The sequence below is a fragment of the Pseudorca crassidens genome, chromosome 10, assembly GCF_039906515.1.
Source record: "Pseudorca crassidens isolate mPseCra1 chromosome 10, mPseCra1.hap1, whole genome shotgun sequence".
In the NCBI taxonomy this organism is placed as follows: Eukaryota; Metazoa; Chordata; class Mammalia; order Artiodactyla; family Delphinidae; genus Pseudorca; species Pseudorca crassidens.
Window position 1 is genome coordinate 55,281,024 of NC_090305.1, and position 27,302 is coordinate 55,308,325.

The 27,302-nt window shown below is 36.6% G+C and overlaps 1 protein-coding gene across 39 annotated transcripts in view; it reads right to left on the minus strand.

Annotated features, from left to right (window-relative positions):
• CLASP2 (cytoplasmic linker associated protein 2) overlaps positions 1-27,302 on the minus strand; it is a 189,798-nt gene that overhangs the window by 82,621 nt on the left and 79,875 nt on the right. For all 39 annotated transcript variants that reach the window (XM_067753641.1, XM_067753640.1, XM_067753653.1 and 36 more), the window contains 8 exons: positions 24,817-24,962; positions 21,892-22,027; positions 16,129-16,199; positions 13,004-13,063; positions 11,738-11,815; positions 10,590-10,757; positions 8,325-8,380; positions 7,085-7,258 (listed from right to left, as the gene is read on the minus strand). In XM_067753641.1, coding sequence (XP_067609742.1) covers positions 7,085-7,258; positions 8,325-8,380; positions 10,590-10,757; positions 11,738-11,815; positions 13,004-13,063; positions 16,129-16,199; positions 21,892-22,027; positions 24,817-24,962 — 889 coding nt within the window. The remainder of the gene's footprint in view (positions 1-7,084; positions 7,259-8,324; positions 8,381-10,589; positions 10,758-11,737; positions 11,816-13,003; positions 13,064-16,128; positions 16,200-21,891; positions 22,028-24,816; positions 24,963-27,302) is intronic.

The window sequence follows — 27,302 nt, forward strand, 5'->3', positions numbered from 1 at the left end:
CCATTTTCTTAATTGTTTTGGGTTTGTTTTTGTAGGTCCTTTTCTTCTCTTGTGTTTCTCACTTTGAGAAGCTCCTTTAGCATTTGCTGTAGAGCTGGTATGGTGGTGCTGAATCCTCTTAGCTTTTGCTTGTCTGTAAAGCTTTTGATTTCTCCATCAAATCTGAATGAGATCCTTGTCAGGTAGAGTAATCTTGGTTGTAGGTTCTTCCCTTTCATCACTTTAAATATATCGTGTCACTCCCTTCTGGCTTGTAGAGTTTCTGCTGAGGAATCAGCTGTTAACCTTATGGGAGTTCCCTTGTATGTTAATTGTTGTTTTTCCCTGGTTGCCTTTAATAATTTTTCTTTTTTTTTAATTTTTGTCAATTTGATTACTATGTTTCTTGGCGTGTTTCCCCTTGAGTTGCTCCTGCCTGAGACTCTCTGCACTTCCTAGACTTGGGTGGTTATTTCCTTTCCCATGTTAGGGAAGTTTTCGACTATAATCTCTTCAAACATTTTCTCAGGTCCCTTTTTTCTCTCTTCTCCTTCTGTGACCCCTAAAATGTGAATGTTGGTGCATTAAATGTTGTCCCAGTCTCTTAGGCTGTCTTCATTTTTTTTGATTCTTTTTTCTTATTCTGGTCCGTGGCAGTAAATTCCACCATTCTGCCTTACAGGTCACTTATCCATTCTTCTGCCTCAGTTATTCTGCTATTGATTCCTTCTAGTGTATTTTTCATTTCAGTTATTGTATTGTTTATCTCTGTTTGTTTGTTCTTTAATTCTTCTAAGTGTTTGTTTTTTAATTCTTCTAGGTCTTTGTTAAACATTTCTTGCATCTTCTTGATCTTTGCCTCCATTCTTTTTCCTTTCCGAGGTCCTGGATCATCTTCACTATCATTATTCTGAATTCTTTTTCTGGAAGGTTGCCTATCTCCACTTCATTTAATTGTTTTTCTGGGGTTTTATCTTGTTCCTTCATCTGGTTCATAGTCCTCTGCCTTTTCATTTTGTTTATCTTTCTGTGAATGTGGTTTTCATTCCACAGGCTGCAGGATTGTAGTTCTTCTTGCTTCTGCTGTTGGCCCACTGGTGGATAAGGCTATCTAAGAGGCTTGTGCAAGCTTCCTGATGGGAGGGACTGGTGGTGGGTAGAGCTGGGTGTTGCTCTGGTGGGCAGAGCTCAGTAAAACTTTAATCTGCTTGTCTGCTGATGGGTGGGGCTGAGTTCCCTCCCTGTTGGTTATTTGGCCTGAGATGACCCAGCACTGGAGGTTAAAGGCTCTTTGGTGGGGCCAATGGCGGACTTCAGGAGGGTTCATGCCGAAGAGTACTTCCCAGAAGTTCTGCTTCCAGTGTCCTTGTCCCTGCAGTGAGCCACAGCCACCCCCCGCCTCTGCAGGAGACCCCACAACACTAGCAGGTAGGTCTGGTTAAGTCTCCTATGTGGTCACTGCTCCTTCCCCCGGATCCTGATGCACACACTACTTTGTGTGTGCCCTCCAAGAGTGGAGTCTCTGTTTCCCCCAGTCCTGTCGAAGTCCTGCAATCAAATCCCACTAGCTTTCAAAGTCTGTTTCTCTGGGAATTCCTCCTCCCTTTGCCGGACCCCCAGGTTGGGAAGGCTGACTTGGGGTTGAGAACCTTCACTCCAGTGGGTGGACTTCTGTGGTATAATTGTTCTCCAGTTCGTGAGTCAACCACCAAGTGGTTACGAGATTTGATTTTATTGTGATTGCGCCCCTCCTACCATCTCATTGCAGCTTCTCCTTTGTCTTTGGATGTGGGGTATCATTTTTGGTGAGTTCCAGTGTCTTCCTGTTGATGACTGTTCAGCAGTTATTTGTGATTCCGGTGCTCTCACAGAGGGAGTGAGCACACGTCCTTCTACTCCACCATCTTCTGTTTATTTATTTTATTTATTTTTGGCTGCGTCGGGTCTTAGTTGTGGCATATGGGATCTTCACTGAGGCATGTGGGATCTTTCATTGTGGTGTGCAGGCATCTCTCTAGTTGTGCCACATGGGATCTTCATTGAGGCATCTGGGATCTTTCATTGTGGTGTGCCGGCTTCTCTCTAGTTGTGGCGTGCAGGTTTTCTCTTCTCTAGTTGTGGTGCGCAGGCTCCAGGGTGAGTGGGCTCTGTAGTTGTGGCATGTGGGCTTAGTTGCCCCACGGCATGTGGGATCTTAGTTCCCTGACGAGGGATTGAACCGGTGTCCCCGGTGTTGTAAGGCGGATTCTATACCACTGGACTACTAGGGCAGTCCCTCATTGCTAGCATTTAGAAATACAACTGATTTTTGTATATTGATCTTATCTTTGGTAACTCTGCTGAACTATTAATAAGCTCTAATTGTTTTTTTGTGAATTTCCTAGGATTTTCTATATATAAGACCATGTTTTCTACAAATAGCTTCAGTTCTTTTCCAATATGGATACCTTTTATTTCTTTTTCTGGCCTAACTGACCTGGCTAGAACTTCCATGATAATGCTGTTAGGAAGGGCAAGAGTGGAAATCCTTATCTTGTTCCTGATTTTGGGGGAAGCATCCAGTCCTTCATCATGACGTATATACTACCTGTATATACGTGGATTTTTCACAGATGTTCTTTATCAGGTTCAGAAAGTTCCCTTCTATACTAGTTTGTTGAGTATTTTTATCATGAAAGGGTGTTGAAATTTGTCAAATGCCTGTTCTGCATCTACTAAGATGATCATGTGACTTTTGTCCTTTATTTTACTATACGGTATATTATATTGATTAGTTTTCATATATTGAAATAATAATGCATTTCCAGGAAGGTAATGTTTCTACCACAGAAAAGTTTTATGAAAATTTAAAAGCACTAATCAACCCATTGTTGACATCTTTGTAAACATCTCTGTCCAGTCCTATATATAAGAATGTTCATGAGTATTATTCATAATAATAAAAAAACAGGAAACAACCAAGATGCCCACTAACAGTAGAACAGAAAACTAAATTGTGATATATTCATACCATAGAATATTGTACATAGAAATATAAATAAATGAACTTTAGCTACATGCAACAACATAGATGAAACTTAACAAAAAAACAAACAAACAAACCCATTTTTGTCCAGTTTTTCATCTATGTATAATTTTATACAAAATAATGAAAGTATCACACATTGCTTGGTAGGCCGTATCATTTGATCTTTGCTAAAAATATGACTTGTTGGGGCTTCCCTGGTGGCGCAGTGGTTAAGAATCCACCTGTCAATGCAGGAGACACGGGTTCGACCCCTGGTCCAGGAAGATCCTACATGCCATGGAGCAACTAAGCCCGTGCACCACAACTACTGAGCCTGAGCTCTAGAACCCTCAAGCCACAACTACTGAGCCCACGCGCCACAACTACTGAAGCCCGAATGCTCTAGGGCCAGTGTGCCACAGCTACTGAGCCCGCGTGCAGCAGCAAAGACCCAATGCAGCCAAAAATAAATAAAATTTTTTTTAAAATTAAAAAAAATATGACTTGTTAATGGCTGCATAGTATCTGTAAGGATATACCATAACTTAATCACTCCCTCTTTGTTACACATCAAGGTTGAAGCTAATACATCTATTTTTAGAAACATAATGAATATTCCTTTTATTTCTTGGCATAATTATCTATAAACATTGAATTACTGGCTCAAAACTCTCAACATTTTAAAAAGCTTCATGGGTATTATTAAAATGCCACTCAGATAAAGTATTCCATGATTACTTCACATCAGCACTTTTAAACACATTCTTTATGAATAGTAGGCACGAACCTTAACTTTCTTGCTGCATTTACCGGTCTTTCAGTTTGCATTTGTTTGATTACAGTGGAGGTCCAACATCTGTTTGGGGGTTTTGGGGGCAATTTTGAAATATGCTTTTCTTGATATATGTAAAATTTTTTTCTATAAAAATAAGCTCATCTGTTTCTCATAGACTTATAAAACTTGTTGACATTTCAGCTTTTTTTGTAGTATTGGCAAAATTTTTTTCCCTTTTAATTTTCAGTCACTTGATTTTATATTTTCACACTTAAGATTTCGATCCTAAGGGATTTTCCCTCATGGTTTTCTGGCTCTTTATGCTTAAAATTTCTTCTCCAATCTGAGATTAGATGAATACTCAACTACTATGTTTTTGTCAAGATGCTTTATATTTTTGTTCAACTTCTTAGTTATCTGGAATAAATTTTTATATGGTATGAAACATGGTTCTAACTTAATTTTGTACCAAACTGAAAGCCATATGTCTAAACACCATTTACTGTAAATTTATCCTTTCCTCATTGAATGTAGTTATGCCACCTTTATCATGTACCACATTCACACCTAGAATCTCTACACTTCCTATTGTGTTCCAATGATCCGCCTGCCTAGTGTTCCCTGAGTACTACCCAAGAGAAAGAAAAATGAAGCACAAAACAGAGATAAATAATATGGATAACCAATCTCAAACTTTTAAGGTTGATGGATATAAAAAACAAACCCTGAATAGCTTTGGGAATATATGTTTAAGTTTTTTTTTTTAAACATCTTTATTGGAGTATAATTGCTTTACAATGGTGTGTTACTTTCTACTGTATAACAAAGTGAATCAGCTATACACACACGTATATCCCCATATCCCCTCACTCCTGCGTCTCCCTCTCACCCTCCTTGTCCCACCCCTCTAGGTGGTAGCAAAGCACCGAGCTGATCTCCCTGTGCTACACGGCTGCTTCCCACTAGCTATCTGTTTTACATTTGGTAGTGTATATATGTCAATGTTATTCTCTTACTTCGTCCCAGCTTACCCTTCCCTCTCCCTGTGTCCTCAAGCCCATTCTCTACGTCTGTGTCTTTATTCCGGTCCTGCCCCTAGGTTCATCAGGACCATTTTTTTTTAAGATTCCATACATATATATGTGTTAGCGTACGGTATTTGCTTTTCTCTTCCTGACTTACTTCACTGTGTATGACAGACTCTAGGTCCATCCACCTCACTACAAATAACTCAATTTTGTTTCTTTTTATGGCTGAGTAATATTCCATTGTATATATGTGCCACATCTTCTTTAACCATTCATCTGTTGATGGACACTTAGGTTGCTTCCATGTCCTGGCTATTGTAAACAGTGCTGCAATGAACACTGTGGTACATGACTCTTTTTGAATTATGGTTTTCTCAGGGTATATGCCCAGCAGTGGGATTGCTGGGTCGTATGATAGTTCTATTTTTAGATTTTTAAGGAACCTCCATACAGTTCTCCATAGTGGCTGTATCAATATACATTCCCACCAACAGTGCAAAAGGGTTCCCTTTTCTCCACACCCTCTCCAGCATTTATTGTTTGTAGATTTTTTGATGATGGCCATTCTGACCGGTGTGAGGTATTACCTCATTGTAGTTTTGATTTGCATTTCTCTAATGATTAGTGATGTTGAGCACCTTTTCATGTGTTTGTTGGCAATCTGTATATCTTCTTTGGAGAAATGTCTATTTAGGTCTTCTGTCCATTTTTGGATTGGGTTTTTTTGTTTTTTTTTTTTTTTTTTGCGGTACGCAGGCCTCTCACTGTTGTGGCCTCTCCCGTTGCGGAGCAACAGGCTCCGGACGCGCAGGCTCAGTGGCCATGGCTCATGGGCCCAGCCGCTCCACGGCATGTGGGATCTTCCCGGACCGGGGCATGAACCTGTGTCCCCTGCATCGGCAGGCAGACTCTCAACCACTGCACCACCAGGGAAGCCCGATTGGGTTGTTTTTTTGATATTGAGCTGCAAGAGCTGCTTGTATATTTTGGAGATAATTCCTTTGTCAGCTGCTTCATTTGCAAATCCTTTCTCCCATTCTGAGGACTGTCTTTTCATCTTTTTTATGGCTTCCTTTGCTGTGCAAAAGCGTTTAAGTTTCATTAGGTCTGATTTGTTTATTTTTGTTTTTATTTCCATTTCTCTAGGAGGTGGGTCAAAAAGGATCTTGCTATGATGGATGTCATAGAGTGTTCTGCCTATGTTTTCCTCTAAGAGTTTTATAGTGTCTGGCCTACATTTAGGTCTTTAATCCATTTTGAGTTTATTTTTGTGTATGGTGTTAGGGAGGGTTCCAATTTCGTTCTTTTACATGTAGCTGTCCAGTTTTCCCAGCACCACTTATTGAAGAGGCTGTCTTTTCTCCATTGTATACTCTTGCCTCCTTTATATAAAAATAAGGTGACCATATGTGCATGGGTTTATCGCTGGGCTTTTTATCCTGTTCCACTGATCTATATTTCTGTTTTTGTGCCAGGACCATACTGTCTTGATTACTGTAGCTTTGTAGTGTACTCTGAAGTCCAGGAGCCTGATTCCTCCAGCTCCGTTTTTCTTTCTCAAGATTGCTTTGGCTATTCGGGGTCCTTTGTGTTTCCATGCAAATTGTGAAATTTTTTGTTCTAGTTCTGTGGAAAATTCCATTGGTAGTTTGATAGGGATTGCACTGAATCTGTAGATTGCTTTGGGTAGTATAGTCATTTTCACAATGTTGATTCTTCCAATCCAAGAACATGGTATGTCTCTCCATCTGTTTGTATCATCTTTAATTTCTTTCATCAGTGTCTAATAGTTTTCTGCATACAGGTCTTTTGTCTCCTTAGGTGGGTTTATTCCTAGGAATTTTATTTATTTTTAAGCTTTGATTATGATTCACTTTTGCAGTTTTCCCAGATTTCCAAAAGGCTTTAACTTCTTGGTAAGGGAACTGAAGTAGGAGAAAGAGGATAGAGAAGCTGGGTACAACACCAAACTCCCTTAGTATCCAGCAGCTGGATGTGGCTGTAGTGCAGAACTTTGAAAATTCTATATGCAAATCATGGAATAAAGAATTGTTCCTTTGATTAAGATGGTTAGGAGCACAACAGGGGGAAAAGAGAAACAAGGTATTTCAGATACCTCAGAACTACATTGCAAGGACAGAATCATATAAAACATATGGACTATACTTAACTAGCAAGAATGAAATAGAAATGATAAATATATCACCATCATCAATCACTGAAATTGATGATGATTCACTGCTTCCCTGAGACCAGGGAGAAAATGTTGTACTTTCCCATAGTTAGCTGTCTTACCTAGTGATGCATAGGAACCTGGATTCAGGGCACCTGCACCTAACCGCCCACTTCGTACAGACTGCCCAGCAGCATGATGTGCCTTGGCACCAGCAGCAGCATTCACATCAATATCACTTCGTGAACGCTGTAGGCTTCCTGGAAGGGAACTGGCTTTGCTGCTGCCTGCTGATACTATGAAAAACAAAGCAAAGGTAACCTATTATTTCAGTTACTGCAAACGGCACAAAAATTATATAAACTTGAAATCACCATGAGATTAATCCATGATGACAAATGGTCAGAAAGGAAGTAGTGGCCAAATGGATACTAGAAAGTACTTTAGTATATTTTAAAATCAGAATGCCTCAGTTTCAATGCTGTCATAACTACTTCTTCTTGGACAATTTTCTCAATATTTCTCTGCCTCATTTTCCCCTTTCATAACATGGGAAAAATAACTATACTTTGTAAAGTTCATAGGACTGTTTTATAGATGAAAGGATGATGTTTATGATTGATTTATGAAAATGAAGCACTGTTACAAGATAAATAGATGACAGCGGGGCTATTTTTTAACTATAAGAATAATGCAAGTAGAACTAGCCTGGGAATAGAATAATTCAGAAAATAATGCAGGTTCTGCCACTCTTAGGTAATGCCAATTAAGTCATTAAATCTCTGGTCTTTAGTTTTTCAGTTTTAATGAGGAGTTTTATAAACTCTGAGTTATGACCCATTAATAGGCTGTGAAATCAACTAAGTGGGTCATGACAGCACTTTAAAGAAATGAAACACAGTAGAAAAGAGAATGCATCACAAGTAAGGGTAAGTAGGCTTCCTGGAACTTTGGATTATACTATATATGTATACTTATATACAATATACTACACAGCATATGTATATTGTATGTATATAATTATATACACTATATTATATATATGACATGTAGTATATGTATATGGTATACAAACACAGGTACAGTATATAAGTGTGGTATTTACTATGTAAAATGATTTTCTCACTGTGGGTCATATTAAAACAGTTTAAAAGCTACTGCTTTAAACTGTTTAGCTTTAAAACTGTTCTAATGTGCTTTTAAAACTTTTAAAGTGTAACTCTGTGTTTTAAACTTTTCAACTCTTCATGTGACCCAGAGTGAGAATATCTTTTTACATAGTAACTTTTGATTTATTTATAAAGTCACTTTTACTCTATTAAGTAAAATATGCTATGACTCTTGGTTAAAAAGGCAATTTACCTCTTCCAGCAACAGTTGATGGGTTTGCTGTAGACCATTTGGAAGAAAAAGGGCGGCTGCAAGGTAAAAAGAAATACTTTTAGTAAGACGACATAATTTATCACTCCTCTGACAAAAATTAATGAAATAACATTGAGTTTTCCGAAGAGTTGAGAAGTATTTCTGATTTCAACTTTCCTTTTACAAATCACTTTAGAACACTTGTTGTCATATATCAGTGGTATCTAAGTTAGCTGTGAAGCAAAAATGAAATAACTAGCATTGAATAAAGACTGTAAGCTCTACAGAAACAGGGACCAGGTTGCTGTTGTTCACTCTGGTCCTCAGCACACACTACCACAGGGAACTCAATAATAGCACTCTCCAACACTTCTAGTCTGAGATATTTTACTTAGAGAAAGGTAGTATTATTGCTAGTACACAGGGAATTCAGTGTAACCAAGGCCTGTCTCACCGAAGTCATATGGTTGTGGCCATTGGTAACTCGTGCAGTTACCCTGTAGGTATGACATGGTCTATAGCAGTTCTATTAAGTATTACTGCATGGGGCAACAGAAACAAAGCTAAGGACTACTGCTGAGGATAACATGTATGATTAGAAAGGAAAACACCTAGAATCAATTCAAAGAATCCACTGCCTCCTTTAATATCTTTTTTGATTATTTATCTTTAATTACTATGGTACTCTGAAGCCCATAAATAAATATCTAAGTATGTGAGAGAGTCTGGAAAGTATATCTATGTATGTATGTATCTATCTATCTATCTGCCACGCTGTGTGGCTTGTGGGAGTTTTAGTTCCCTGACCGGGGATTGAACCCAGGCCCTCGGCAGTGAGAGCATGGAGTCCTGACCACTGGCCCGCCAGGGAATTCCCTGTCTACAAATTTTAAAGGTAAGGGGAAGAGAGGTTAATGACAGAGTGTTGAAAAACATTCTTTAAGTTATTATTATCAAATGGTAAATTTGGTAGTTGGTTATTAAACCCAGTATTATATTATTTTTATAACTGTCCCCTAAAATTGTTACTCTAATAGGTTGAGGCAGACCACTTCAAGTCCACAGATTTTAAAGTTGTTTGTTTATGTTTAAAGATGTTCTACGAGAGTAAGAAAATATCTTGTTTAGATCCTTGCTATTCAAAGTCTGGTCCACAGACAAAAAGCACTGACATCACCCAGGAGTATGTAAAAAATGCAAAATCTCAGGTCCCATCCCAGATTTACTGAATCAGCTTCTGCATTTTAACATGATCTTCAGGTGATTCATATACACTTTAAAGTTTGAGTATAGTAAATCAAAGTAAAGGGAAAAGAAGCAACAAACCTCATCTGAGGTGAAGGATTTATCACAAATTTAAAGAGAAGTTTAAATAGGTAATTATTCCTACAAGAATTGTTTTTTAAAATCAAATCATATCTGCTTTTACTTCGAAAACATGTAAGTCACTGAACTTTTATTTAGTACAGTACTCACAAGACCCTGTGAGTGCTTCCTTGAATTTTGTGCCCTAGGTGCCTCCCAGTCCCAGTTCTGTACCAGAGAGCTGCAAAGGCAAACAGCAATCATTGTGGGGTTAAGGTCCTAAAGAGATAGGAATTACAGGGAGGTAAACTGACATTCTGTGAGCTGCTCTTCCCTGGGGAAATCTTCAGATAGTTGTGGCCACTGCTAGGTATCTTAGCAGTCTCATAGGGCCACAGAAACAGAAAATAGGGGTAAGCCAAGGAAGCAAGGGTTTGAGGTAGCCAACATAATGATGAGTGGAGTTACAGAGAAGTGAGTCAGATACTAGATAATTTTGCCCCCTTGAGGGATTTGCTGAAATCTTAAACCGTGCAAGAGGTGAGGAAAGAAAGCAGTGGAGTTTTTACCAGTTACACTGCTGTGTAAGAGTTCTGAAGATGACTTCTGAATCTCCGTTACAGTTCTTCCACTACAGTGCCCTAGAAATGGGCTATTTACTATATTGACTATTTTCCAGGTATTAAGAAAAGTATACAAATTAATGCTTTCCAATCTTTTTCACAGACACGAACATATTCAAACAAAATTTGAATCCCTATACTCTTTACCTAACGAGAAGTTATACAAGTATGTAATCCAACCCCTGAGAAAACAGGCCAAAGAAAATAAGCACAATCAGTCATCATCTTTCAAAAAGGCTTCAAGTGAAAGCAATCAGATATTCAACCATCCAACATAAGGAACTTTGTGGAGCTGGAGAGACAAAGAAATCAGTAATTATCATTTATATGATCTTACTTGAGACTTTCTTGTGAGCTAGATGAGGACCTGTCTGATTGTGGAAGAGATGCTACACTGCCAGAACTCTTTAAGTAAGTTTGAAGACTCTTCTGATAAGATGGCTCAAGGGAATTATACAGTGTTTCAGCTTCACCAGGAAAGTGGTTTCTAAGACCCATGTAAGTCCTGTAAAACAAATGAACAAACAACAAAAAGTAATAACTTTGCATTATTAGACATTAACCGTAAAATGTGTACGTTCAAGAAGAACAAAGGTTTTTAAGCCCATAGGTTTTTTTTTTTAGTTTTTAAATTTATTTTTGGCTGCGTTGGGTCTTCGTTGCTGCACGCAGGCTTTCTCTAGTTGCGGCAAGCGGGAGCTACTCTTCGTTGCGGTGCACAGGCTTCTCCTCGCAGTGGCTTCTCTTGTTGCAGAGCGTGGGCTCTAGGCGCGTGGGCTTCAGTAGTTGTGGCTTGTGGGCTCTAGAGCTCAGGCTCAGTAGTTGTGGCACACGGGCTTAGTTGCTCCTCAGCAATGTGGGATCTTCCTGGACCAGGGATCGAACCTGTGTCCCCTGCGTTGGCAGGTGGATTCTTAACCACTGTGCCACCAAGGAAGTCCCCCATAGGTTTTTAATACACCCACAATGTGCCAAGTAGAATACTTTCTATATTTAACAAGTTTTGGTAGAAAGACGGCAAGCTTTTGAGAAAAGGAGATCTCAGTTCAAAAGCTGGCTGTAATCCTTAGGGTCTGTGTGGCCTTGGGTAAACTCCCAAATCTCCAAACTTCAGTTGCCAACATAAGGAGACAGCACCTTTGTGGGATCATTTTAAGGATTAGAAAATAACATATACCTACTGCCTTAAACAGTATCAGGTACATGTTAAATGTTCAATAAATTAGTTATTTTTATTCACAGCAAAAGTGAGTATGTTATGATGGAACGGGAATACTGCTGAATGTACAAATGACAATGCTAAGTGAACTGTTAAGACACCCAGTACAGATTTAATGGAGACAAATCAACCTCCATTTTACTAAAGAGCTAATCAAATAGAATACTTGGGACATTTGAATGATATTTTCATTCTCCCAATATAATTCCTGTCAAAGAAAAGACCAAAGTATGTTTAAACTGTCAAAAACTACATTATAGACTTACTTTCTTGCCTCCACTCTGGCCTCTGCATCAGCATCATGAATTCCCTTCTTAATAGTTTCAACCAAGACGGCTGCATGTCTATAAAATAAAACACCTTTAGATTCATGTGTAAAACTATGTATTTCACCATAAATGATACTGCCTATACATTATGCATCAATCACAAAGGGGCAAGGGAGATAAAAAGATAATTAGTACACAATAATAAATCTAAGATTGCAAGATTTCCTAATAACCCATCCCATGCATTTCATTCATGTATGGTTTCCTTCTGACAAGTCAAACATTATAAACCTGGACATAATTATTTTCAGATGGAGTCCAGACATATAGCACTCAAATCTCAAATTTTTTATGAATTAAAAAAAACCTTTTGTGTGGTTCCTCACTAATCTACCAATGTATAAAATTATTTGCTAATAGTACGATCAGTTATAATCTAACCAAACTGAATAGCAGCTGCCACAAAGGAACTTAAAGAAAATTTGGAATTATGTCATGCCTGCAGTAAACAACAAATTCTATTTTTTAGAAATGGGTTATGAATAGATTTAATGATTTCCATGAGAATGGAAAATCAGCAACGTGTTCAACATAAATGCATGTATATCCCAAGCTTCAAACTTGAAATTAATGAGAAATACAGCCATGCAAATAGCCAGTGACCAACATTTTCCTCTTGTTCATCTCAGAGCTTCATTAGATGCTGCCCAGTGTATACTTGACCAATGACAACTGACAACTGGTGTGGAAAAACTTTCCAACAAATCTCTCTCACCTTTTTTTTTAATGGCCACGCAGCAAGGCTTGCAGGATCTTAGTTCCCTGACCAGGGATTGAACCCGGGCACTGGCAGTGAAAGCGCCAAGTCCTAACCACTGGACCACCAGAAAATTCCTCTTTCACTTTTTTAATCTCTTTCCTCTGAAAGGAAGTGCCTTTCTTCTATCTTAAATAATTCATAACTTGGTTAACTGCACCTCAGGAAACCTATCTCATCTGACTAGAAATACATTTTAAAATATTTGCCCAATTTAACCTGGAATACCTTATATAACCCATTTACTAAGAGACCCTCACTCACCCCACAAAGAAGAAAATCATAGCTGTAATGAATAAGAGGAGCACCACAGCTTTAAGGGAAAATCAGTGCTAATAACTGTTAAAGCAAAATGAGAAATAATGCAAAACCAGTCACATCAATTTCTAAAGAACCGGTGACAATGGGGAGGGGAGGGTGGTGGGACAGGAATAGTCAATGCATACCTTTCCAATGAATGAGTCTGCCACTCCTGCAACAACAAATCTAAAAATTCAAATGAACGCCTGAAAAATAAAGTTAATTATAACTAAATGTCATAACATTATATTAAGTTATATTAATTTATAACTAAATGTTAACACTTTCTTCTATAATATTCCACTTTGTCCCCTAAATTAAAGCATAAGACATGTTTTTAGATATCTTTACTGTCAAACAATTAATTAATTTAAAAAATAAATTTCTTTTTTATTTAGCTTTGGCTGCATTGGGTCTTCGTTGCTGGGTACGGTCTTTCTCTAGTTGTGGCAAGTGGGGGCTACTCTTCGTTGCAGTGCACGGGCTTCTCATTGCAGTGTCTTCTCTTGTTGCGGAGCACAGGCTCTAGGCACGCAGGCTTCCAGAGTTGTGGCTCACGGGCTCAGTAGTTGTGGCTCACGGGTTCTAGAGTGCAGGTTCAGTAGTTGTGGTGCACGGGCTTAGTTGCTCCGTGGCATGTGGGATCTTCCCGGACCAGGGCTCGAACCCGTGTCCCCTGCATTGGCAGGCAGATTCTTAACCACTGTGCCACCAGGGAAGTCCCACTTAACTTATTTAAGGCTCCAACTATTCCTATGCTTAATAGTTCAAAAAGACCTTAAGGGTTCCCCATAATTTTAACTTAAAATGTTTGTCAAATATACAATTTAACTTAATTTAAAAGATATTTACCAAACACCTACTGCGTACTATAAACTGAAGACATACAATGGTGACCAAGAAAGCTGGGATGGATCTTCCATTTCTACATTTGTTCCCTTAAATATATATGCAAATGATTCTTAATCAAGTATTTGGTGTTTTCTCCTTAGCCTTCTGGTTCTTAACTTCTTCAACTGTCTCGTTCTTGAGCTTTTGTTCTTTCTTGGCATCTGACGACACAGCTCTGCCCTGTTTTTCTTCCTTTATTAACACTTTCCCTCCACCTACCCTTACATAGGTGCCCACCTGGTTGGTGCTGATCTCAGCCCACTTCCCTTTTATTGTCTTTTCTTGGGCAGTATCACCTGTACCCTTAGCTCTATCAGCTGTACTTCTCACACCTAGTCCTTTATCTCCAGCACTGGTTCTTCAATTCAGCCATTAAGTCAGAGTGTCAACCAGCTCACAGACATCTCTACACAGGCAGTGAGTGTCAACTCAAACACTACATACTGATACAGAACAACAAATTTAATTCTTACCCTCTCAATTCTACTCTTCGAGCCCATATGATACAGATTAGAAAAAAGAGAAACATGGAGGTTAAATTAATTTGCCCAAAGGATAGAGCACGGCCTTAAACCCTGGCATTCTGACTCTAGAGATCACAGTCTGAAGCACTTGACATCACCTTCCTCATCCATATCCAATTATCAAGACTCATTTCTATATCTGAAATCTCCTGATTATTGAATAAAACCTCCTTCAATCAATTATCATAAATACAGCTCTAGTTCAGACCCTGCCTCTCTTACATGAGCTGTAAGAAGTCCTACTTAGTTAAACCAATGCTTCTCATTGTCCCTTTTTTTTTTTTTTTTTGCGGTACGCGGGCCTCTCACTTTGTGGCCTCTCCCGTTGCAGAGTACAGGCTCCAGACGCGCAGGCTCAGCGGCCATGGCTCACGGTCCTAGCCGCTCAGCGGCATGTGGGATCTTCCCGGACCGGGGCACGAACTCGTGTCCCCCGCATCGGCAGGCGGGCTCTCAACCACTGCGCCACCAGGGAAGCCCTCATTGTCCCTTTTTAATTGCTGTTCATAGCTGAAATAAAAACTAGGATGGATGACATTACCTCCTCACCAAAAACTGCTAATGGAACAATATCAAAATTTCTCTTCCTGACATTCAAAGCCTTCTATACTTTGACTTCAACCTATCCCCTTCTTCCCCTCAGTCAGTCTCTTTTCCTACTGAATCCTCCCATTTATCATGTGTTTTGGCCTCAGTGGTCTGTCCAATGGCTCTGCAGCACACAGCACAGCTTTCCATCTCTGTGTACATTATACCCCACTCTCTTCCCTTATAGGTATTGAATTCTCCCCATTTGCAAGGTAATTTTCTGATGCATTTCCTGACTTCCTCTTCTCTGTCACATTCCTATTTCTCCAATTACCATTTTCTTCAGTGTAAGACAGAGACTGGTAAACCTTTTCTGTAAAGGGCCAGATAGTAAATATTTTAGGCAGTAAATATTTTAAACTTTGAGAAGCATATACATAGTCTCTATTTTATATATTTTTCTTTCCCCCTTTTTAACTACCCTTCAAAAACGTAAAAAACAGTCTTAGCTTGTGGGCCACAGAAAACTAGACTGTTGGACAGATTCGACCAGTGGGCTGTTGTTTGCCGACCCCTGACATAAGAGAGAGGTAATTAAACAACTGTCCCAAAACTCCGAATCACTTACAGGTAATAATGATGTCTTATTTTTCCTAACATTCAAAGTACTTAAATAAACATAGTTATCAAACAAAAAAGGGGAAAGAGTTCTTTACAATTTTCTTAAATATCCAATGCACAAATCTTGTTTTTGCTGTCTTTATTATTCGTGGAGATAGTGATGATATTAAAGATTGTAGAAACCATAAGGAGAGAGAGAGATACTGACAGACTGACGTGTTATGGCTGCATACTCTGTGCCAAACACTATGTTCAATTCTACCATTGTGTTTCTCATTTAACCCTCACAACTCCATGGGGTCCACATTATTAGCCCCACTAACATACGAAAACACTGAGGTTCAGGGCAGTTAAAATAACTGCCTGCGGTAGGACAATCAGTCACAGTGGTAGGATTCTAGGTAAGGGCTGACTCTAGACTCCATACTCTCTGAATACCAAACAACTAGTGGCCCAAATAAACCAAACCTTAATAGGATAAAACTGAGAAATGTGCATAGCCATAATAAGCACTTCGTTCCTTTTTCCCTTATATAACATACAAATTATGTTAAATTTTATGTTAAATTTATGTTAAATGATTAAAAAATTTTAATAAGGTTTCTAGAAGGCAAGAAATTGATGACAACTAATTTTTGCACCCAACTAAGAACTAAACATAATGCAATATCCAACATAAAGCTATAGTAAGTTTTTTCAAAACTTACCTCCTTACAGGAACTGATTTTGATGTGCAATTGCTTGTTATTAAAGGTATAAGTCTGGGTACATGAGTATGCTGAAAAAGATATTTTAGAAGAGGTTTAAAAATACTGTGTACTTTACATAATCTCTTCTTCTATTTGCCTTGCATTCAAGTATTTAGCTGTATTAGAACAGAACAAAAATACCATAAAATCAGATTTTGAAAGAAATTAAGACCAGTCAAAAAGTTTCCCCAAATTAAAGTAATAGTAATGATATAGTTTCACAAGGGCAGATGTGATTGTAATATTAAATAATAAAGACAAGTTAACTGTATAAATACAGATAACTGTTAGGATAGTGTACTTTGAGGGGATGGAGCACTAAGAGGGACCAGGCATGTACTGGTCTTATTTTCTGACGTACTGCTACTGCTGGAGAAGACAGTAACTGCTATGTCATCAAAGCAGGTTATCAGAGTGAATAACTCTGTGAATGTACATAACTACTGTGAATGTACTTTGAAATGGTGATTTTAATTGAACTTTCATCCTGGCTGAACCACAGCTCTCTAGAATTCAGGTAAGGGTCAGTATATACAATCTTCTGGTTTCTATTAGTAATTCTTATGTTCTTCTTTAGTGAAGCAAACACTGAAAAGTTCATAATTGACACAAGAATAAAATAGTAACTTAAGCATACGTATTTGATGTTTTAAATCTCCTATTTTTCTTCTGAGCTAATGGTACAGGTTGGGTTCTCTAGGAGGCAGGCTCTGAGATGGAGTTTAGCATTCAGGATATTAAGAAGTGCTCTTGGGATCAACACCAGTGGAAGTGAGGAGAAGAAAGCAGGAGTGAGCAGAAGAAGAAATCAATCTGTGATATGGCCTGAGGACATCTTTGCCCAAAGCTGAAGCTTTGGGAAGCTCTGGAGCTAAAATGGTCCTTCAGAGTAGTCTCAAATTGGTCTAAGATAGCCACAGCACTATACTTCCACATCAATCAGTTATTAGATATGGGCCATAACCAGGAAGAGGCAAGACCTTGGGAAAAGCAGCTCTCTGCAAGCTGAGGCAATCCTTGAAGAGGCTGGCAGCTGAAGACTGTCTGCCCACATTGCTTCCAGTCTTTCAGTGAAGGAGAACGTGAATGGCACATCAGTGTGTGCCACAACTAACTCAACCAAAATTAGAGGGAAAACTTTTTTCAGTTCCTACAGAGGGAAACCACCCACAGACCTGAAGTTGTTCAAATGAGGATAATGCAACACAGTGCTGACCTGAATATTATTCAACTGTTACATTCAGCGTGGAAGGGCTCTGTGGACCCGGCTCCCTTAGAGCATCCAGAAGAACCCATCCTCAAACATTACTGTGGTGTTAAAGCTCAAGGAGACTCCCTAGCCACAACATACTACATAGGAGGTCTCACCTACCTTCTTCCTCCTCTCTCATAACCTCCTCAAAACCCTACTGCTGACTGATTAACCCACATCCAACACAGTGGCAGCGATGGGGCAAAAGACTAACCTAACTATTGCTACACCATATTCGGGGGAGCTATACCAAAGGAAAATAAAAAGTGACCCTCACAATGTGTCTTACAGATGACACATTGTCTTACAGATGACACACAGATGACACCCTTACAGATGACACATTCAACCAAACACCAAGTCAGAACCTGGGAAACAAAATATAGAAAACAGGAAATAATGTAAAAAAACAACAACATAACACCCGATTTGTATTTTCAGTGAGATCATAAGATAGTAAGTAGAATTTAAAGGAATTTTTCCTGAGAACATATACAGCTGTAAGACAGAAAACAAAAAAATATTTAGGAAATGATAAATGACAAACAGGAGCAATAAATAAATGATCCATGAAAACTAACATAAATTTAAGGAAACTTCATTTTAGTCAGAAATCTGGCTCCACTATGTAAAGAAAGCACTAATGAAAGATGATCTACTCCAAGGCCTGCCGTGAGGTAACTCCTGACACAGAGACTCTTCTATAAAGCCTCCTAAGGTGGTGTTTTGTTTTAAATTAAAAAATCAAATGATATCTAACTTATTATAGAAACAATAAAAAGTTAAGAAAACAATTGAGTGAAAAGACATAATTCTGAGGGAAAAGAAATGTGAACCTAAAGTCCAATTTTTGAGTTCTTGTAAAAGGGCAAAGAAAAGCATTTTGAAATATGCAAAGATAAATATATATGAAAATTGAGAACACACTAAAATCAAACAAAAATTTTAAATGGGAAGAGTTTCCTAATAAAGATTGGGCAGGAATAAATGCAGCAAAAAAAAAAAAAAAAAAGCAATTAATTTCAATTGCTGAAAATGAAAATGTCTTTGGCTCAATTTAATTTAATGGTTAAGGGAAAAAAAATGACATGAATAAGATAAAATATATACTTTTTAAAAGGCTGGAGAAGTAAAACAGAGGTTTTATTCCTGACACCGACAATGAGTAAGAAACTTCTAAGAAAATAATGAAACAGGTAAGGAGCAAATACAATGAACATAAAACAGAAAAGACAGGAAAGAAAAAATACTATTTCAAGATGGTAGTAGTCAAAAACTTTCACCCATAAAGTACATGAAGCAAGAATTGTTAGGAAAATAAAGTTGATAAAAACTAGAATCAGAATTTGCCAGATAAAGCAGTTTTTTAAAAAAATGAGACCATGAAGAATTTGAATAATAAACAAACTAGATTTAGTAATGAATAAAGTACCCTATAAATGAATTTCATACTTTGCAAATACTAAAAGACTATCTAAATTTATGATGTATTAGGATACTAACAAAATTCAGGTTATTCAATGAAGAAGAAATTTTATGATCAGAATATCATGAGATTACAAGATGATAAGAACAACAAAAGAACCATCTGAAAATGCAAACAATATCCTTATGTAATTCAAAGAGAAAGTTGAAATGGAAATTACAAATGACTGAGAATTATAAAATAAAGAGAATGTGATAAATCTAAATCACTGGATGCTGCTAATGCCAAACTCAGAAGAAAACATTATAATAAGAAAGCGTTATAATATTAAACAACAAAAACTATGACAAATTACCTAAGGATATACCACAAAAATCTAGGGGAAAAAAAAGAGGTAAGCCACAGCAAGTCAAAGAAAGGAATTAAGAAACACAAATGTAGAAACTAAAGAACTAGAAAAAATTAAAGAACCCCATTGGTACCAATAAAACAAACTGGAAGCTTATAAAAAATCCATAACAATACCTCTAGCAAGTGTTTTTTTTTAAAAAGAACATATAATAATATAATAAGAAAAAAATGGCAATATAACCACAGTGGAAGAAACTTTTTTTAAAATTAACAGTATACAACCTCATGCCAAAGAGTCTTAAAATCTATATGAAATAGATATTCTGAGAAAACACAAATAACCAAGAATACTTCAAAAAGAGATGCAAGAACGCCCAGTCTAAACCACCAGAAATGTTATTGGATAACTTTGAGTCAGCAAACCCTAATAACAAAATATGTTAAACAACAGAAAAATTACAGAAAATTCTACAAAAGACTCATATTAAGTAAATACCAAAATCTTAATTAGCCAACTGCATCTAGCAGCATCATATGGTACAATGATCAAGCAGAATTTAGCTCATGAATGTACAATGGATAAATGAAAAGAGACAACCATTTCTAAAGATATTAAAGGGATATATGACAAGATTCCACATCTATTGCTGACCAAAATTTAGCAAAACAGAAATAGGAGGAAATTCTCATAACCTAATGTAAACTATCGAGAAAGTTATCCCAGACATCATATTTAAAGCACTCCCATTAAACACAGGGATAAAACAAAGATTTCAATAATTTCCACTATTTTTGAACACTGTTATGAAGGTGCCAGATTTAGTGAAGCTTACAAAAATATTAAAACAGAAAGAAATGAACATTTCCATAGATAGATTCATAGATTTCTTCATAGGCACTGGATTTAATTGCTGAAAAAAACCTTCTGGTACAGCAGTATTAGAAAAAAACATCACTTAACAGGAGAGGACAAACTGATCACAGAAACTGAAAAGGCATTTAAAAAACAGACCCATATATTTAGGGAAATTTACTACATGAAAACAGTGGTATTTTAAGAAAAGACTGAACTGTAATTCACTACGTGCCACTGGGTCAAATGGCTTTGTATTTGGGGGAAAATGAAGTTATATACCTGTATTTCACACAGAAATAAAACTGAGTTAGACCTAAACCTAAGAAACAAAATCATGAAAGTTTTAAACAATTGAATATTTTTATAATTGAGAAATGGGGAAGGTTGTTTTAACTATAACAAAAACCACAAAAGGAGCATTGTCTCAAAGCAAAAAAATTTCAAAGTTCTATATATAACAAACAATAACTTAAACAATATTTGAAGAATTGACAAACTGGTAGAAAATATTTGCAACATAGAATTAATTTACAATCATCCTTCAGTGTCCACAGGGGTGGTTCCAAAATCTGTGGATGCTCAAGTCCCTTATATAAAATGGTGCAGTATTTGCATAAAACCTACACACATCCTCCTGTATACTTTAAGTCATCTCTAGATTACTTATTATAGTTAATACAATGTAAATGATAAGTAAATAGTTGTAATTACTGTAAATGTTCTATAAATAGATGCCAGCAGGAGGCAAATTCAAGTTTTGCTTTTTGGAATTCTCTGGGATTTTTTTCCCCCAAATATTTTTGATCTGAGGTTGGTTGAACCCACAGATGCAGAACCCATGGATAAGGAGGGCTGACTGTTCTTAAAACATATAAAAAAGGCCTTAGAAATAAGTGAGGAAAAAATGCACAAAGTATAAACTGGCAATCCAAAGAAAAACTATTAAAGGAAAAAAAATACCTAATGTCTCTAATAATGCAAGAAATGCAGAGTAGAATATGAAATAATATTTCAATTATTAAATTTTTAAAACCTTTAAGATACTAATAATGCTCAATGTTGGTAAAGGGTGGAGAGAAAGAACTTCATAAACCTCAGGGAGAAGAATGGTGAGGACAATTTAATATTATGTTCTTTAATAGAGAACTGATTTAGACATTAAAAAGAATTATATGTATGGACAAGGGAAGCTGCCCAAGTACATGAAGTTTAAAAAGCAAGTGTAAAAAAACATTATTTTTACATATATGTAAAATATAAATGCTACATTTACATTTTGTAGTAAATACAGTTTGTATAGGCAAGAACAGAAGTTTGGAAAAGTACATACTGAATGGCTAGTGTGGTTAGTTGCAGAAGAGCAGAATTCAAGTGTGGAAGATTTATTCTTTTTAACTCTGTTCTTTTGGGCACCTTCAAGATGTGGATGATGAGAAATATTAAGAATTTGTCTGTCATCTTTTACCACTGCCTGTAACTTTTTTATTGTTTTACATTTGCCTGCTACCACCTATAACATGGTTATACACACACACACACACACACACACACTCACACATGTACATGCATATTATGTCTATTACATTCTGTATGCAAGCATGTTTACTTTGTAATCCTCTGTACTATTTAAATGTTCAATAATAACTGTGTATTACTTTTATTATCAGAAAAATAATTCAAATGTAATTTTCCTTTGGGGTTTAAAAAAATACTAATGATTTATTTAAGTACACTGAGAGAGAGACATACAGACAGGGAGGTGGACAAACACACAGAGAGAAAGATAGAAAAAGGGGAAGAAAAGAAAAGAAAAGAAAGGAAAAGAAAAGAACCTACCCGAATTATGAATCTGATTGCTGCACATCCAGAAGTTGCCATGACTTTTGCACTATTGGGGACGAGATTAAAAAGTGTAGGTACAATGGCTTCAGCGCCATGATCAAACTTGTTTCCCAAAACTGTTGAAAGATGGCTATAAAGGAAGACAGAAAAATGTTTTCTAAAAAAATAGTTTAACATTAAATATAGGTAGGACCATACAATTTTAAAATATTCTTTTACTGAATTAACAAAATTTTTATTTTAACCAGTTCCAATGGCAGAAAAACAAAAGAGAGAAAGGCAAGTGCAGATATTACCTATTTCCTTCTTTTCCCCGTCCTTTGACTGTCTAGTGCAAAGTTGAAATTTGGCATTTTAACCATCTCTTCGCAATGCAGAAGTCATCTGATCTCAGAATTTAACCATTAACATGACATGTAAAACACTCAGCTCTGACTGTCCTGAACTTTAGTCTTTAACCATCGGATATTTCCATTCTGATGCCCCAATATCAATCTTAAATTCAACATATTTTACAAATAAGTAAAATCTTTCCCAAATCAGTACTCCTCTATTTATTTCTTTTTTTTCTTTTAATTTTATTTTTGGCTGTGTTGGGTCTTCATTGCTGCATGCGGGCTTTCTCTAGTTGTGGTGAGTGGGGGCTACTCTTCATTGCATGTGTGGGCTTCTCATTGTGGTGGCTTCTTTTGTTGTGGAGCATGGGCTCTAGGCACATGGGCTTCAGCAGTTGTGGCGTGCAGGCTCAGTAGTTGTGGCTCGCGGGCTCTGGAGCACAGGCTCAGTAGTTGTGGTGCGTGGGCTTAGCTGCTCTGTGGCATGTGGGATCTACCCAGACCAGTGATCAAACCCATGTCCCCTGCATTCACAGGCGGATTTTTAACCACTGCGCCACTAGGGAAGTCCCAGTATTTCTCTATTTCTATTAATGAGAAATATTAATATTTCGGTCACAAATACTCCCTGACATCTTTGGTGTAGGATTTCAGAATTCTTGATTGAAAACAGAACTCTACCATACATTGATTAGTTGGGTGACTCTAAGGACATCTGTCTTCTCTTTCCAAATTTGTAGTTAAACAACTAATCCAGGCTAATTAATTTAATATGATTTTGGGTAAAACACTTAGGAAGAATGCTGTAATTATAGTTCTGACAATGTTTGTGGAATTATTTAATTTCTATATACTTATATCTTATTTAAAATACATGGTTGGGGTACAGTTAGTTCCAGAATTTCAGGTTCCTGGTTCAAAGAGGTACTCAGACTCAGACTTACTTACTAGTGTTCAGTTATACCTTCAGTTTTCCCATGTGAAACTCAAATCAGAAACAGAGAGGTGCCACCTGTGCCCAGATGTTGCTGTCTTCCTTTAAAGAGTGTAAGAGTTTTGTTCTGGTAGGCCAGTGATGTACTTTGGAATCAGCTTGATCCTTATAAGCTTACTGGGAGGGGTGGCCTGAGAATACTGCAGAGTACTCAGCCTCCAGAGTAGCCTGAACAGTCCTATTCCTATCCAACAGCCTTTCTGGGGTCTCTACTGAATGCCCTGGGTGTTCAACAACGTTTCTCCAGTCTGGCTCATCAGAACTTGAACCTCTCCCGGCCCAGGTGAACTCTGGGAATTGCTGTTTATCTTATAGCTTCCAGTAGTTCTTTCCAGTCCTCAGGGAGTTGTACCTTTCACATGCACAGATTAGTATTCAACTAGACTCATGGGATCCCCTGTGCAGATTTCTATAGCTCTTTTTCTGTATGTCTCTCCTCTCCAGTGTTCTGCACTGCAAATTTTAGCCACTTCAGCTTTCGGAACCTCCAATCTGTTTCTTCTTCAACTCAGTAAAACTCCCTTGCTCTGCCTGCGTTCTCCCTCCCTCTCCACGGTCCAGAAAATGCATCCAGGTCAAAACTGTGCTGATCATACTGTTCAACTGACTTGTTTGTTTCAAGAATTACACTCCTGCTCTGCCTGCTGTCCATCATCTGTACACAGTTGTCTTAACATATTTTCTCCAGTTTTCTGCAAAGGGGCTAATCCTGTACCAGTTGTTGCATCATGGCAAGAAGCAGAATTCTCATCACGGACTATTTTTGGAGGTTACAATTTGTGGATTTTTGTTTTGTTTTTCTATCAAGACATATTCAATTATTTTGGTATATTGACTTGCATCTAGCAATCTTACTATATATTCCCTTACTTATAATAATTTATCTACCAATTCTTATCATTTTCTGCATGGATAGTTATATCATTTGTTAATAAGGGCAGTTTTGTTCCTTTTCTTGCAATCCTCATAGTTTTTATTTCCTGAGGGGTTTTTTATTTGTTTATTTATTCTGTTCTGACTAGGACATCTAGTACAATCCAGATTATGAATATTAATAGTAGGCATCTTTGTGTTCCCTCTCTTCAAAGGAATACAACAACATATACAACAAAGTATTCTGGTCGGGAGAAGTGGTAAAAGAAGTTTAAGTGTTCTACCATGCTTAAATTTTAGAAAAATATAAACATACAGAATAGGTTTAGACTTTGATAAGTTAATGATGCATGTTATAATTCCAAGACAACTGCTAAAATATCAGAAATAAAAAGCTTAATATCCAAATTAGCAAAGATAAAGTTACATATAGCCAGTTCTCAGACCCATTCACTTTATTCTTATACTCACAGAGTTAGTGACCAAAAATCCACCAGTAGATTTTAGACATATAAACATATTTTAAGGTTGGTATAAAGTGCTATTAAGAAAGATTTTTTTAAAATCACACAAATTTAATCCTTATATATATAATTTTTGGAATATATATATGCTTTTTTGGGGTTATCCTGCTAATGCTTTACTGAATAATCACTGAATCAATGAGTACAAAATTCCTTCATAAAAAATACTTATCACAAAAAAGAATATACTTACGCCACAGTAATGCAAGCTTCTCTAACCACCTGGGATCTAAGATCCTTAGCTGAAAGTTTAAGTGCTCCATCCAACAAGCGTAAATGTTGGAAAAAGCAATCATATTGTGCAGCTCCAGCAACAAGCAATGATCGAATTTTCTTAAGCTGAAATAAAGAGAATTTTCATTACTGACGTTAAAAAGTGGCAGTGCAAAAAAAAAAAAACTACCTAAACTTCACTACTGGAACAAAATTAAAAATTTTTTCATTATATTTCATTATATATTCAGACATTTTAACAGCATTAAATGTATCTTTATTAAATAAACATGCAAACAAACAAAAAAGCTTTCTGGAAAAGAACATTATAGATTTAATTATATGCATAATAGACATGTAATGTATGAGTAGGTAAGTAAATTTTAAAGTTTTAAGGGAGTCTTTTCAAAATTGTCACAAAATACACATTAAAATAAAGTTTACCATTTTAACCATTTTAAAGTATACAACTTAGTGGGAATAAGTACATTCAAAATGTTGTGCAACCATCACCACTATCTACTAAGAAGCCTATTTTTAAAAGAACCAAATTTGTAAACTATATTCATCCATAAGCAAAAGTAAAAAATCAAAAGGATCAACCATTAAGTCATCACCATCTCCAATATTTTAACATTATCACATTTACTTTGTGACACAAATAGCTCTTTCTCCCTATTTCTAAACCTTTAAGAATAGGATTGCCAAATGTTTTCCATATAAACATCATACATACCTAATAAAATTAATCAGTCAATTGAGATACACTCAGGTACACATCTGTGCTCACACATACAAGCTAAAAGTTTACCTATCATACCCATTATTATGTATAATTTCATATTAAATTCTGTGGTTTTCTAAATTTTTAAAAATATCTTTAAAGTTAAAGATGAATTAAGGATGGAGAACACAAAAATAAAATACTGTGGATATTAGAAAAACATCTGAAAGAATAGTTATACAATCTTAGGGTATATAAGGTAGGCAAACTATCATAAGCAGAAGAGAAATCAGAAGGCATCTAAACAACTAAAAAAAATTACAATATGGTAGGAAAAAATTATCTGCAATATATAAGTACAACACACAAGGAATGACAGTAAAATAAGAAAAAGACAAATAACCAAATATTAAATTGGGCAAAATAAATACAAGAAAATGTGTTCAACCATACTAGTGATAAGCAAATGCAAATTACAACAAAGACATCATTTGCCTTCATTAGATTGGCAAAAGTTAAAAAGACTCGATAGCACCCAGTAATAGCTCTTACTGTTAAGATCATGGATGCCTAATACCTTTGTTCAAAATATTTTGGCAATGTCTACTAAAATAAAATTGCATCTACTCTTTACCCACCAATCCACTTTTAAAAATTTAACCTACAAAAATAAAAACACCATTGTTATAAATATGTACAAGGATGTTTATTGCAATATTGTTAAAACAGCACAAAATATAAAAACAAGTCCATCCAAGTTTCTAGAAACATACAGTCCACCAAAACTGAATCAAGAATAAATAGATAATTTGAACAGTCCAATTGCTAGGAGTGAAATAGAATCTGCAATAAAAAAAACTCCCTGCAAACAAAGTCCAGGACTGGATGGCTTCACTGGGGAGTTCTACCAAATGTACAAAAAAGAACTTATACCAATCCTTCTCAAACTCTTTCAAAAGACTGAAGAGGAAGGAATACTCCCAAAATCATTCTATGAAGCCACCATCGCCCTGATACCAAAATCAGACAAAGATGCTATGAAAAAAGAAAATTATAGGTCAATATCTTTCACGAATATAGATGCAAAAATCCTCAACAAATATTAGCAAACTGAATCCAACAACACATAAAAAGGATCATACACCATGGTCAGGTTGGATTCATCCCAGGGTCACAGGATGGTTCAACATACACTAGTCAATGTGGTCAAAAACCATATGATCATCTCAACAGATGCAGAAAAAACATTTAATAAAATTCAACATCCATTCATGATAAAAACTCTTATCAAATTGGGTATAAAAGGAACATATCTCAACATAATAAAAGCTATTTTTGCCAAACCCACAGCCAATGGTTTATGCCAAACTCAAACCCAATACTCAATGGTGAAAAGCTGAAAGCCTTCCCACTAAAATCTGGAACAGGACAAGGATGGCCTCTCTACCACTTCTATTCAACTTAGAAGTCTTAGCCACAGAAATCAGACAAAAAAAGAAATTAAAGGTATCCAAACTGGAAGGGAAGAGGAAAATTGTCACTATATGCAGATGACATGATAATTCGTATAGAAAACCCTAAAGACCCCACACAAAAACTATTAGAACTGATAAACGAATTCAGCAAGGTACCAGGATACAAAATTAGCATACAGAAATCTGTTGCATTTCTTTACATTAACAATAAACTATCAAAAAGAAAAAGTAAAAAAAAAAAAAATCCCTTTATAAATCACATAAAAA